This window comes from Cottoperca gobio, chromosome 10 (assembly GCF_900634415.1).
Source record: "Cottoperca gobio chromosome 10, fCotGob3.1, whole genome shotgun sequence".
In the NCBI taxonomy this organism is placed as follows: Eukaryota; Metazoa; Chordata; class Actinopteri; order Perciformes; family Bovichtidae; genus Cottoperca; species Cottoperca gobio.
In genome coordinates this window covers 14,061,207-14,076,780 of record NC_041364.1, presented here as the reverse complement: position 1 = coordinate 14,076,780, position 15,574 = coordinate 14,061,207, and the positions used below count along the sequence as shown (strand labels likewise).

Sequence of the window (15,574 nt, the reverse complement as noted above, 5' to 3'; positions counted from 1 at the left end):
AGTTCAAGTATCTCAAATTGCACTAAAGTACTGCACCTTAGTAAATGTACTTGGATACTTTACACCAATGGTGTTTAAACCATAATCCCCTTTTCAAATGACTCAGTCAGATCACTTGTGATCAGGTCAATTTCAGTGAGAGAAAAAAACAGCAGATGGTCCAGGGCAGAGAGTCACATCTCATTTCCATGAGAGTGACAACAGGAGAGACAGAGGGAGAGAGAGGCATGAGAACATGAAAGAGACAACAAGAGAAAGACGTCTGACAAAGTTAGACAGGCATGAGTAACACAGGGATGCTGTCTGAAAAGTATCCAACAACAACCTCTTTATTATTCTGTGTTGCTGTCCACATCCATATCATGCTTGGTTGTTTAGGCCATGCCTGCCACACATCCTGCCATCAAATTCAAATTTAGTCCCTGGCTTTTTCTCTGCTTGTGGTTCAGCACAGTAGCCCTAACAAGGTTCATTTGACTGGCAGAGTGTGCCAGGTCCAGAGACAGAGAAGGCTGATGGTGGACCAGAGCCCAATGACTCACTCTGCAATATGTGACCTCAGAGGCTGATGGATGTCACAACAGAACCTTCACTGGATATAAACTGTTGCCAGGAACTACTGGACGCTATCTCAGAGGACTGAGCATGGACGTATATAGAGAACTGGACACAGCTTTCGAGGCAGGGCCCTGTTCATTTCTATCATTCCTACCTGAAGTTGCTCAGTGGGGCATGAACATAGACTGTATATAAGAAGTGGATGGGGTCACCGTGACGTCACCCATTCGTTTGTGGACTGCCGTTTTGACACTTAAAGTTCAGCATTGTGGACGTCACCATCTTGTTTTTTTGCAACCAGAAGTGACACGAGAGGTAGAGCTAAGTACAACCAAACACAGAATAAGGCATTTTTAGGCAACCAAAAGGTTACCATTCATTTTCACAAACTGAAAGCCCTCTGTGAAAGGGTTAAAGTTGTGAGACAAAAACAGGGACAACAACCAGACCGGACAACGCCTGTGGAGGTAAGTCAACGCTTTAACCCACTGGGGTTCCACTTTGTTGCACTAATTGACGCACTTATGGTCGTGTCTGCTGAATAACGATTCCGATTCAAACTCTCGATTGAACACTCAGTCCGTTTATTTCTTGTTCCATCAGCAAACATAACATGACATTTAGACACACAATAAGTTAGCCTGGTGGAGCAAACGCTACCTCAGCCAACTTGTGTATGTGTGTCCGTGTATGTATGTGGTCAAAAACAGTTTACCTTCCGGCGGAACACCACCGTCACCAAACATTGGTTACTACTTATAGCAGGAGCGCTAATTGGCTCCTACAACGCCCTTGGTAGCGACCTGCCATCACAAGGTAACCACACCCTAAAGCATACCTTGAATGGGACCACAAATTACAAAATTAACATCATGCTATATTGAAGAAGACTTAAAAAAAAAAAGAGATTGAGAAAAGGGCGTACAAAGGCTGGAGGTGTTTGTACTGGAAAGTGGATTTAGCTATAACATTTCTTTTTAACCTATTCGCTGATTTACAGATGTTTCTTTTCCAATAGGTCTACAGGAAAAAGTATTTTTAGGCCCAATGACACATGATACATGACAGACCTGTCAGTTGTAATTCCACGGTTTGTACACTATGAAGATTTGCTTCAAAGCCCAGCACGGTTCCTTCCTTCGGACTTTGACTTGTTCTCTCGGGGACCAAGTCGCTCTAGCACAGTCCAATATTACAAAAAAACCTTCAAATCATAGATTATTTTTATAGCACAGGATTTATTTCATGCATGTTTGAAGCTTGTGAGTTACAATTTCTGTTCAAAGGAAAGCTATGGTTACATTATAAATCTGATCTTAGATGCCTCTTATGATTGTATTGGAATAAACTTGACATAAAACTCTGGATCTTATTGTATGAAATAAAAAGCCAACAATGGCCATTATGCACTCTATGCACTGTGTGTTATGTATGTAAAAACAGTGTGACTTGCGGCTTTAATGTGTAGCCTTTAGGAGATTTCATATCAAACAGATTTTGTTTTTCTTATGTCATTTTCTATGTCACTAGTGTCCCCAGTGATCCCTTGATGTATCTGCTAGAGCCACCAGCAGTTCTAAAGTACAGAGTTGATATTGTTTCTGTGTCAAGTCCTCAGGCCTTGCTGTACGTTTAGTTCATTCATTTCATTCATTCCTTGAACAATTGTGCTTTATCATGTGAAATGTGTGTATGTCATCTGATAACTCATATTTCATAGTTTGTTACAGTGATCAAATCATAATGTCTTGTGCGTCATCAGTGAGTTCTGACTCGCTGTTAATGAGGTGAATTTGGAAAATCTTTCCAAAACTTACAGCATAGTGAATTGATTCCACCATAAGGCTTGATTTGCCCTCATACGCACATGTTGCCTCTTCTTCCTCATCCATTTTTCTTCATTTTCAGCTCCAGCTACCAGTCAACAAGAAAGATAACCACACCAAACATGTGCCACTTTTAACCAGTGTTTTTTCTCTTAAAAGTGAGATGGAGCATCTCATTCACTGAAGTGTTTTTGCAGGAAGCTTATTCTTCAGGGACTTGGAAGTAAGTTTTAAAAGCTCCTTCCTCTGCTGAATGTGTGCACAACCATTACAGCTCTTTAGCAAAAATGAAGCCCTTTATACTACATTTCAATTCAGAGAGCAGCTGATGAAACAAGTTGATCAGTTCCAGTTTCAGGGACATTTTAATGATCTACAAAACTAACAGCATGCCTGCGTAAGTGTTTAAAAGTACTATAAAAGAGCCAACATTTAAACAAAAAAAGGCAATTTAAATAATTGCTAATATGTTTATTGCCCTTTGAGCCTCAATGACTTCCCTGATAAAAAGCTATGCCAAACTTCAGCTGAAATTTGAGATAAAGATTTCCATCTGTGAAATGTGTGACCTTCATGCTTCACTAACGCGTTCATGCTTTTAAATTCAAGTGCAGCTATGTCTAAAGCTGTGTAAAAAACTGCAAATCTTGTTTGTTTGGGACACAATAAAGGTCAGCAGTCATGTATTTATCCAGACCTGCCAGGCCTACTGACAGCAATAGCAACACTTGAAGAAGGTGGGAGATGTGGAACGATGTGAGATTTCTGAAAAAAGAACATGTGAATCACAGCGAGGCTGAGACACACACACAAAGTCCTCTCCCACTTCCTTGTATGCCATCTCCCACAAGTATATACATCAACAAGAGCCAAGGATCCTGTAACACACACACACACACACACACACACACACACACACACACACACACACACACACACACACACGATTATGCATATACAGTAATCATATGGGGTCCTAGCTGAATTTCGGCAGGCTGAATTCCCTGAAGAAAATGTTTACTATAATAAATCACCTGCCATCTGAGATTTTTCACACACCACCTCAGGCCATTTATTCCTGGAACGTTATATAACGCAGTAGTGGGTTCGGCTCACAACCAGCCTTAACAGTCTCCTCGGAAGAAAACAGGAAGGTAAGAGGATTGAGGCACCGAGAGAAACAGCCGTCAGTCACTTCTGAATATGACTGCCATCTCAGGGATCTTTTTATCCACACAGTGGTGTATGGCCTGTAAACAGTGTTATCAGCATCATCATGTGTCAGCATACCATATTTGTACTACCCACGAAGGCTAATCAGAAGTGGCAACCTCTCTTGGTAGTCTCCTTCAAGCCTCGGCATATACAACACACTTTTAGATGTGTCACTTAACACATTACCTGCTGGCAGGGGGACAAGTTGTCAAATCACGGTCCATATCTAATGATTGATGAGTTGAAACAATTAAAGCTATTCGAGTGACTCTAAAAAAAAAATCCCGCTCCCTACATCTGTGACTGCTAATCCTTCTAATATTTTAAATTGTGACAGTAAAGGAATCTGGCATGTGCGTCACAGAGGGCACATGCTTGTCACAAAGATGTCAAACGTAACATGCTAAAAACATAATACGTTTTCCCATTCGATGATGCTTTTTACTTTCAAATGGAAACTGTAATTGTTTGAATGATTGGTTGTGTAATTTCTTAATTTGTGTGAAAATCTTTAGCCACACAGAGAAGGGAACCTCAGGCATGTACACCCCTCATTAGGTGTGGTGACTGCATCATAACAGGAAGCTGGATCTAAACTGACAGGATGCTGGGTATTGTTGTATTGCTCGAAATAGAAAGTACGGAAGACTGAGTGATTATTTTTCTGTGATATGCAGTGTATGCTAAGTATATGAGTATATGTAAGTGTCTATTACACACTGTGGATAATTGCATGTTTTCATGCCTTTGCCTTTTTTCTCCTTTTCTTTCTTTCTTTTTTAAAATATACAGTACATGTTCAGCACATATGCAATGTTTTATGTATGAAACATAGGAAGGTGTGTGTGTCGGTGCCAGTGAGTTCTGCATTACTTCATAACACAAAGGACATTGCAGTGACTTTCTGCTTCAAGAGATATTAAGTGATATGCATTATGTAAATGAAATATTCTGCACTTATCAAGTTTTGAATTAGAAACAGTATTGTAGAGACAGTTTGGTTCTTTCTGTCCTGAACATTTGTCTTGAACAAAAGTAAGACCTGTGCACCAACAAGACAAAACACTTTGTTGTTGTTTTGACTGGATGCTGTCAACACCTGCAAGCAGGAAGATTCAGAACTGTTAGAATATTTCTGTTTGCCATGAGAAATGTTACAGGTGCAGAAAGTAAAGTATTGGTCTTAGTATATACTGTATATATATATATGTATATATATATATATATATATACAGTATATATACACATACATACATACATACATATACATATATATAGATATTATATCAAGTTATCTTAAGTATAATTACGTAAGTAGTATAAGTCTTAAGTATCACTTTTTGTCTTTGTGTGTCCTCTGCTTTGGAACAAATCCATACATTTCTTAACATCCCTTTAAGGTTAAAATTAAAACTGATAAAATACAGGAAATGTGTGTAATTACATCTTCCATCAAATGATTGCATAACAAGACGAGGTCATTTGTTATAATTATATTTGTATGTAAATTCTTGAATCCCCGCAGGTTATAAAGTCAGACACAAAATAACTCTGTTTTGCTGCTTGTAAAGAGCATGTTTGTGTTGGAGGACGTTGGTTACTAAGGTCAGTGTTTTGTATGTTTTTATGCAGCAGGTAGACCCTTAAGGGTATGTCTGCAGACCACTGATATATGGTGACATTCACCCTTTAGATGATCTTCACTGTTTTTTTATGTTGCGAGGAATCCTCCTCCTCCTCCTCCTCCTCCTCCTCCTCCTGCTCCTCCTCCTCCAAATCTACATCAGTGTTTCGTCTCACTGCAGCCACTAAAGGATGCTCAGCCTCCAGACAACTCACTTTCAAAGATGAACACAGACGCACACGCAAACACTAACGTTAATGTTGGCATCCATCGAACAGATTTAAGCCTGACTCTAAATCCCATACTAACAGACTTCCGGCAGATGCTATTTACTTTACAAAATAGATTATTTTTCAAATCCAAAATTAGCAAAGTGCATCTGGTGAGCATAGCTGCAGGACTCACCCGCTCAGCATTATTTATATTTCATAGTTTTATTTCACAATGACCCCTGGGTGCGCTTGTGTGTGTCTTTTTGTTTCACTCCTGACTGATAAATATCCCCAGGCTCTACAACTGGCTGCGTACATGTTGTACGACTAGACCTTATGCAAGCTTTTCAGCAGCAGGTACAGTGCCCTCCAAAACTATTGGAACAGCGAGGCCAATTCCTTTATTTTTGCTGTACACTGAAAACAATTGAGTTTGACATCAAAAGATGAATATGAGAAAAAAAGATCAGTCTTTCAGCTTCTATTTCCAGGTATTTACATCTAGATCTGATAAACACCTTAGAAGATAGCACCTTTTATTTGAACCCACCCTTTTTTCAAGTGAGCAAAAATATAGGAACATGTGACTGACAGGTGTTTTTTGTTGCCCAGGTGTGTCCTGTGCATTGATTATTCAAACAATAAATAGCACTTAATGTCTACTCTCAGTTTCAGCTTTGGGTTTTGCCTATGCAGACTGCATTTATATTTTTAAAGGTGTAACCAACATGAAGACCAGAGAGCTGTCTATGGGAGAAAAGCAAGCAATGTTGAAGATGGAAATCAATCAGAGCCATTGCACAAACAATGGCCATAGCCAATACAACCATTTGGAATGTCCTGAAGAAGAAAGAAACCACTGGTGTACTGAGCAACAGACGTCGAACTAGTAGACCAAGGAAAACATCAGCAGTTGATGACAGAAACATTGTGAGAACTGTAAAGAAAAACTCTAAAACAACTGTCAGTGACATCACCAACAACCTCCAGAGGGCAGGGGTGAAGGTTTCACAATCCACTGTTCACAGAAGACTTTGGGAACAAAAGTACAGAGGCTACACCGGAAGATACAAACCACTCATTGGCAATAAGAACATGAAGGCCAGATTTGAATTTGCCAAAAAGTACAGAGACGAGGCTCAAAGGTTCTGGGACAAAGTTTTGTGGACTGATGAGACAAAAATGAACCTTTGCCAAGGTGATGGAAAGGCTAACACGTGGAGAAAGAAGGGATCTGCTCATGAACCCAAACACACAAGCTCATCTGTGAAACACGGTGGAGGTAATGTCATGGCTGGGGCTCGCATGGCTTCTTCTGGGACGGGCTCATTGATCTTCTTCGATGATGCAACACACGATGGCAGCAGCAACATGAACTCAGAAGTCTACAGAAACATTTTGACTGCCAATTTAAAGAGAGATGCAACCAAACTGATCGGGAGATCCTTCATCATGCAGCAAGACAACGACCCAAAACACACTGTCAAAACAACCACGGAGTTCATCAGAGGAAAGAAGTGGAAGGTTTTACAAGTCAATTTCCAGACTGAAACCCTATTGAGCATTGTACCTGCTAAAGAGGAGACTGAAGGGAGAAACAAACAACAACTGAAAGAGGCTGCGGTATAAGCCTGGAAAGGCATCACAAAAAAAGAATGCAAAAGTTTGGTGATGTCAATGGGTCGCAGGCTTGATGCCGTTAAGCAAAGGATTTGCAACTAAATATTAGGTATTATTCACTTTTCACACTATGTTAAGCCTCTGTTCCTATACTTTTGCTCACCTAAAAATTGGGTGTTCCGTTAAAAACGATGCTATCTTCTAAGTTGTTTATCAGATCTAGATGTAAATACCTGGAAATAGAAGCTGAAAGACTGATCTTGTTTTTCCTCATATTCATCTTCTGATGTCAAACTCAATTGTTTTCAGTGTACAGCAAAAATAATGGAATTGGCCCCGCTGTTCCAATAGTTTTGGAGGGGACTGTATATGGTACCCCCATGTACCAGCATAGATAACAGTGTATGAATAATGAAAAAGAGTGAGGGTGCATAAGTCTAGGCCTCTGTCAGAGAAATGGACCATGAAAAATGGACCATTACATTTCACAGACAAATTGTAAGTGTAGATCAGTCAATCACTGTTGCACTTTCCTTTGAAAACCATGACCTCCTAATTGGCAGCCATGCAGGGCTGATAAAGTTCAGAGAAGCCTGATGCTGTGCTGTTTAACTTCTACATCCATCAGTGACTCTTAATGGCCATGTCACCCTAAACATCTCTGTCATAGCGCTGCTAGTAACATTGACATGTTACAATCTTTTAAATGGATTACAATGGAAAGCTCAGTGGTACATTGTGTAGACTGTTGGTGTTTTTCAACATGCTATAGGTCCTAGGCTATATGTAATGCTGAGAAAAGTTACATATGAAACAGATGAGAACAACAATGCCTGAGTGTACAAAATCAAACACAACAAGCCCTAGGGCACATCCTCTCTCTCTCTCTCTCTCTCTCTCTCTCTCTCTCTCTCTCTCTCTCTCTCTCTCTCTCTCTCTCCCCCTTTAAGTTTAGAGGTGGATTGGAGTGATGTCACCTCACTACTGTGTGGGTATTCATTCCTTCAGCAATGTGTCTCCAAAGCAATGCTGTTCACCAAAACGCAAATGAAGCAGCATTACGCACGACGAAGTGACGGAAGAGGAGCGACTCTACTCGTGGAGTGTTGGATTGTTAACTCTGTGATATTTTCGGAATCCCGTGTGCCTGTCAGGAAAATTTGGAGGACCTGTAAGAAGGGTTTGCTGTTTGCTATGTATTTGTGCAGGTACTGCGTCTTTTGTGGGCTACACTCGGTTTGTACTGACCAGGAGCGTTACGTGCAACACATCGCCATGCGTTAAGGCAGCTCAGCGAACGCAGATTTAGCTGTTTTGGAAAGGAAATAAACATGATACGAAAGGACAAATTGGGTCAAAGATGGATTTAACCCAGTTAAATCTGTCGGTGGGAAACGTTTCCAAGGATGAGAACACCACGGACGCACCGCTTGGCTTACCACACACGGAGGCAGCCACTGCGCTCATCATCCTGGTGGTTACTGTCATCATTTCGGTGACCATTGTCGGTAACGTCTTGGTGATTGTAGCAGTGCTGACCAGCCGGGCTCTCCGTGCGCCCCAGAACCTTTTCCTGGTCTCTCTAGCATCAGCGGACATCCTGGTGGCCACCTTGGTCATCCCCTTCTCCCTCGCCAATGAGGTCATGGGCTACTGGTACTTTGGAAGTACTTGGTGCGCCTTTTATCTTGCTCTTGACGTGTTGTTCTGCACCTCATCCATCGTGCACCTGTGCGCCATCAGCCTGGACCGCTACTGGTCAGTAACAAAGGCGGTCAGCTACAACCTGAAGCGGACACCTAAGCGCATCAAGTCCATGATCGTTATAGTCTGGGTAATATCTGCTGTCATCTCCTTTCCTCCTCTTCTCATGACCAAACATGATGAACGGGAGTGTCTGCTGAACGATGAGACCTGGTACATCCTCTCCTCCTGCATGGTGTCCTTCTTCGCTCCGGGTCTCATCATGATTCTAGTTTACTGTAAGATCTATAAGGTTGCCAAGCAGCGCTCCTCCACCGTGTTCGTGGCCAAGAACGGTCTGGAGAGGCAGCCCTCTCAGTCCGAGACGTGTTTCGTCAGGAAGGACCGGTTGGAGACGGAGAGCCCCAGCAGCCAGAGCTCCGGCAGCCACCAGCAGAGGCAGGGGGAGCTGGATGACATCGACCTGGAGGAGAGCTGCAGTCCGTCGGATACTAAACCCCGCAATCATCGCTTCAACAAGCGGAGAAAGGTGGAGGGGTCAGAGTGCTGCCCTCCTCAGAACTGTCGTCTCTCCTGGGCTTCAGCCCGGGCGTCGCAGCCCTACCCGGAGCAGAAGAACCCAGCTGGGCGACAACAGCTGGCCGCTGCCAACAAGACCAAAGTGGCTCAGATGCGGGAGAAACGTTTCACCTTCGTTTTGGCAGTAGTGATGGGGGTGTTTGTGCTTTGTTGGTTCCCCTTTTTCTTTACGTACAGCCTGCATGCTATCTGCAGAGAAAGCTGTTACATCCCTGGTGCACTTTTCAACCTTTTCTTTTGGATTGGCTACTGCAACAGTTCTGTGAACCCCATAATATACACTATTTTCAACAGAGATTTCAGGAAATCCTTCAAGAAAATCATATGTAGAACTTCTAAACGCACGTAAACAAAAGGAATCTGTTCTAACTCAATGCTGGGAAGGGATTATATTATTAGAGCTCATTCTTCTTGACTGTCTGTTTTCCCTCCCCAAATTCATTTTAATGTAACTAATATTGAAAAATAAATACCCAGTGTTGTTTTAAAAGTCTAAATAAAATGTCAATTTCAGCAAAACATTATTATAATATTTTTCAGTGTTGCAGAATTGATGCAAGCATCAAACATGGTCAGTTGTTCAATCATTAGATGCATTTATGCCACACAATTATAATATATAGGTAATAAGTCCTGCCAACATTCACCTTTGTAGCAAGCAGGGGGAAAGAACTACTTCAGGGTAACATTTAAGTGAATTTGTAGATTATGATGTATGATTCCAGTGCTGGCGGCTGATTCACAGTAGGTGTTTTGTGTAAGATAAAAAGAAGATTAATCTCCACCATCTATAAATTATGAGCATGGGGATAAGCAGGCAAGCAGCATGCTGTGAGTGTGGCTATAGATAAACTGATTTAAGTGTATTATCATGTGTAGAATGTGGAAGAAATGTTCGGTATTTTGGACACATTTGTTTATGCTTGCTGCTGTCAAAGCTACAGCAAGACCATATCTTATTAATGAACCCCCAAACCTAGATAAGAGTCAAATATCCCCCCCACCGCACCATCACACCACCTCACACTGGAACACCTCACAGTACCTCAGTAATGTGTCAATAAGCATGGGTTATATAGTCCAATTTCATTGTGCATAAAAACTAAAATTGTCTTACAAATAAAATGCTACTGGCAAGGTTGGAAAAAATGAATTCCAATAGATTTGACTGGCTGTGACATTCCTCAGTCTGTCATCCTTTGCTCTAAGCTGTATTATCCTGTGAAAAGTCCTACAAATGATGACTTCAACCAAAAGTTTAAAGTAATACATGTTGTGGTTAGGGTATATTTGTACAGCACAGCAATGTTTCCCATATGGGCTCAAACTGTGGTTGCTTCATGATGCATGCAGGATTTAAAGTGTATGTGAAAATGTATATTTGATGAAACTTGCATGAGAAGTTCCTGCGCTTTTCTGCAAATACTCTGGTGAGTGAGAAGAATGCTGATCAGCCTATTGTCTGCAGGGGGATACTGGGGATAGAGACACTATTTATATACTCTTAGGAATGTCTTCAAAGCAATCCTAAGGCTCACTGGCGCCTTGCCAAAGATAATCACCCTGTTTGAGGGGTGTTTTACTTAAAAGGAATTTTCTTTTTAAGTTTAATGAAATGGTTTTTTGGGAGGTGTGGACATATTCATGAGGGAGTTGTTATCATAAAGGGAAAGAAAAGCGAAGATGGTTGCGCATTTCTTTTTCCTCCTGACGTGCCGCACCATTTTATTCATGAACATAATTAGACAGTCTGAGAGAAGTGCGGCTGGTGAGAGGAAATAACCTTTATCTCATAGGGATTGACAAACTCTTGAAACAAATGAAATGTCTGGGTCGAATCACACTCACAGGAGGCGGTGGAATTAACTCTGTGTCTTCATCTTGAAGAATTACTGGGTTGAAAGTGATGTTAATTGGGACATGTGTAACTGAATGTTGTTGTGTACATGTTGTATAATTTAGATTCTCTAGACAGCACAACCATCGCTCTTAAAGCCTGTTGCATTATCCGAGGAGGAAATATTTCCATGAGCACTCCGTAGAATTCTTCCTGATTACTATCCGACAAGACGTACAACTCCCTTGTTGAATCTCACTTCCTAATTAAATTATCTTTCTAATCATCTGCTCTGTTGCAGAAATAATGGAGCCCAATGCTTTTGATCAGCTGTTAGTGCTTTCTGTTACTTTCAGTCATGTGAACACTCTGCAGACATGTCTCCTCACACGGTTTGATTTGTTAAATCTATTGAATCCAAATTGAGAGACTTAACATGTAGAGCAGCTAGGCCTGTTATATTATGTTTATTTTCATAAACTTTCACACAAGATTAAACACGTGTCCCTAACAATGCCTCATTATTCATGAGATAAATGCTCGGCTAATTGCATTTGTATTCAAGACAAAATGAGTGTTGTTTGTTGATTTGGAGGCCTCCCCTACCGAGCCTTTCGTTTATCCCACACTGTACTTGGAGACTACTTCAGGAATAGAAGCAGAGCTGGGACGACCCTCAACCTCTCACATCTTCCTCTAAAGGCTTAATGAGAGCATCAGACCAACTGGACAGTCAACACATTTCCTTATATATGCTATATATATGCTGAAGGGAAAGTTTTATTTGGGCTTTTTTTTAAAGCGGAGACAGAGTGGACAGTCAGAGCCGGCTGTCAGGGCTGCTTAGGGTCAGAAGTGAGGAAAAGGCTTTTTGCAGTCCGAATAGTCCAAACGAGAAATGCTTTATGTTTCAAATGGGTGAAGCATCTTAGCACGAAATAGACAGAACGATGCAGCAGCTTGTTGTCCATCTGCTACGCTACATTGTTTGTCAGGCACAATGCTGCATCTGTAGGTAATTGCTTTTTTCAATTGTCTCTAACAAGATAAGGGTTGGAGGCGAGCAATGCCATAAGTGCCGTCAATCCCGGTTGGCCGTGCATCTGGAGAAGAAGAGCTGGTGTCGTAGCAAGGGTGGGATTGAGTTTACTGACTCTGTACCGTTTTTAGCACAAAACAACCAGGTGTAAAACACTTTGAGGTGTAAAGGGAAATAGAGAACTCTGTGTATCTCTGCATGCACACGTGTGTATCCTCCATGCCTCTTAAAAGATCATACAAGTAGATATAATAGTAGATTTACCATGACATTTTTATTTCTTTATTTCTATTTCTAAAAAATATATATATAAAACTGCAGCTTTAAAGGAAACGTTGGGAGATATTTATACAATGAGCAGATCAAAATCAATCATGATTTAACTTTCTGTGTATCCAGATTTGTCTTATTCCTCTGTACCATAGAGCTCCACTGTTGTCCAAAAGATATTAAAAACACACCTGTGAGCCACACTGTTGCATTGGGTGACATTGTTCTTCATCATTGTGGTCCACCGTAGTTTCAATGCCACACACGTCATCATGCTGCAGTAAATACTCAGCAACATATCAAATCCACAGCTGACTAAACATAATTTACTCCTGCGCGAGTAACATTTGCTAAAAGCTACATCTGTTTAAGTATTTCTTTTAAACTGACCTGTGACCTGTTTGTTTTAGGATTCATGGCTTTAGTAGGAACAAATGGTCTTGGGATTGGGAGCCACAGACAGACTGGGGAATGCAGAAATGATTAAGAGATGGACGACTGCATTGTTGGTTTTACTCTTATTTTCTTTTATTGAATATGTTGTCAAAAATTGAGATATATAATTTTGCCCTTGTCCTTTAAAAGTGAAGAAATCTGTATGAAAGTAGACCAACAAGCTGACTGAACAAAAAACTCTTGTTTGGGTTGAAACATTTGATTATGCTTCGTGGCTGTCACTTTCAAACAAAAGTATATTTAACCATCGTCTGTTCTTGTAACTGAAGAAAACTATTTTGGGGCGTAACCGATGATTTCAGTTGTGTTGGAAAACTTTTAGACCCTCGAAGCGCAACTAGAATATTTAATCTACAGATTGATTTCCTCTGTTGTTCGGTTGCTTGTAATACATTAGATTCAAACATAGTTATGAAAGTAAAGGGTAGTTATTCAAAGAGAGATGTGGCTATGTATGTTTACCATTTATTTTCATTCCTCAATGAGTGTTGTATGTTTGTTTGAAAAAAATAATTTGTATGCAGAGAAGTTTCCCTCCAAACTCATTCCACTTTATATTCAAATCTTTGCAGTTTCAAAGGATTCACCATTCCTCTACTACAAACAGAAATGAACATTCAAGACTTTTTTGCAGCTTGATGAAAGCCTCAAAGACCACACAAAACAGATTGTACCGTACAGAAGAACATATGTAAGGTGGACAATTTGGGTTCTGTTTTTCCTGAACATTGTATTGCTGTTGTTCGTCTTTACACATCAGTGGATATATTGTATTCATCCCTACACACTGTAGTTTATAAATTGAATGTGTTTCCTCAGTGATATAAAACATTTTTTTGTTTCTACCGGCAATTCACAGGCAATATTTAAATCCAAAATAAACTGATTCATTTTCTAGGAAAATCTTGTGCACTGCATTTCTCTCACTATCGATGATGGAAGGTGCTGATCTTGGTACGTTCTAACGCTTTCCTCTTTCCTGTACTGAGGCAGATTACTGGGATGATGTGCTGCTGGACCATAGTGCATCTCTCTTGTCCTTTTGTTTTCTATTCCTGTCATCATGTGGAAAAACACACACATACATAGACCTCCTGCACTGTGCCATGCATTTGTCCATTTGTACACTGTGTGGCTCAGTTACCACACCGATAAAGGGACACCTATGACCTGTGATACTATGGAAAATCAGATATCTAAAAACAGAATATGGACTGGTCTTATCATTATGTGAAGGTAGATCAACACTGCTCAAAAGGGGCACAAAAAATACAATATGTAAGGCATAATGTACAGTCATTTCATATTATTACACAGCGTTGTTGAATACTGGATTCTGATTGGTCAATTACAGCATTCTACGGTCAGTTATGTCTTTTCAAATTATTGATTTCTTTAGTAAGTAGACATGTAGTAAGCAGGATAATGTACATCGAGCGGGTCATCAATGTGAAATGAACCTCTTTAGATTCAAGACCGCTTCCTGCAGGGGTTCATTTAAAAATAATGACCCGCTCGATGTACATTATCCCGCTTATTACATGCCTACTTACTAAAAAATCAATAAGTCAAACACCCAACCAGCCTTTGTTTTCCCAATTAAAAATAGTACATTCACAAAAGCAAAGCTGGTACAGGGAAACATAAACTTTTCATGTTAAAGAATCAACTACTTGTTACTTCATGGAGCCAAAAGAGCAGTAATTGCAGCCATTAAACCAAGTTTAGGAACTAAGGGAGAGTAGATACTAGAAATAACGATAATGAGTAACTATAAGGAGTTCCATCATCATCCAATCCCAGTGTGTGTATGTTTCTCCGCTCTAGTGTTACAACAGCAGCCCTTCAATGCATACTCTGCTATGACCCAGTTTCAAAGAGTTGGAAGGGTGAGTGTAAATGTTGAGGGTGCAATTAAAGGGTCCCTGTGCTTGTCTTTGCCTTGGGCCTCCAAGCAACTGAGTGCACCCGTTCGTGGGACACAGGCACTTCACAGCAGGAAGTGTTTTAATCACAAAGATATGAATCTACACTGAATATTCCTGCAATGAGCTGGATAAGATGATGATAGGTAACACAGCTTTCAACCTGCATTTAATGCAGTGTCGACTTCTCTTAAAGTGTCTCATCATTGTTTTACAACACTGCAAACTCGAACACATCAACTCTAATATTTATCTTCAAGAATCTTTAGTTTGCTGTATTAAATATGATGTTGAACCAGGAGTTAACTATAGAACTAAGACCAGTTCAAGCAATATAGACTACCTAAGCCTAATGTATTGTAATAAATGCAGACATTCAACAAGAAAATGGCAGGTTGTGGGTCGAGCAATGTACCTGGACAAAAGTGATAAGATCTTAATATAAGAGGTTCCTCTTGTTGTCAAGCATTTTTTAATATATAAATCCTTTCCAAAAGGCATGTAGCTTCCTCTTTAGCATCAGCGTGGCACTGTTGAAACATTCATAACACTCTCTGACTCCTAATCCTAGAAGAGATGGAATGTTGTTTTTTTAAGCTACAGTAAAAAGCGGATTACATGCTTTTACTCCAGTCTCCAAAAGTAGGATCAAGTTCGCATTACAGAATATTTGTGGAGTTTTTGGACACATTTTGTACCCTGCACATGT

The 15,574-nt window shown here is 40.4% G+C and overlaps 1 protein-coding gene across 1 annotated transcript; it reads left to right on the top strand.

The window, feature by feature from the left end:
- The first annotated feature begins 8,118 nt into the window (after positions 1 to 8,118).
- On the top strand, positions 8,119 to 13,837 carry adra2db (adrenergic, alpha-2D-, receptor b). The gene has a single exon (XM_029442352.1). The coding sequence runs from the start codon at positions 8,416 to 8,418 to the stop codon at positions 9,685 to 9,687; it is 1,272 nt and encodes a 423-aa protein (XP_029298212.1). The 5' UTR covers positions 8,119 to 8,415; the 3' UTR covers positions 9,688 to 13,837.
- The last annotated feature ends 1,737 nt before the right edge of the window (positions 13,838 to 15,574 follow it).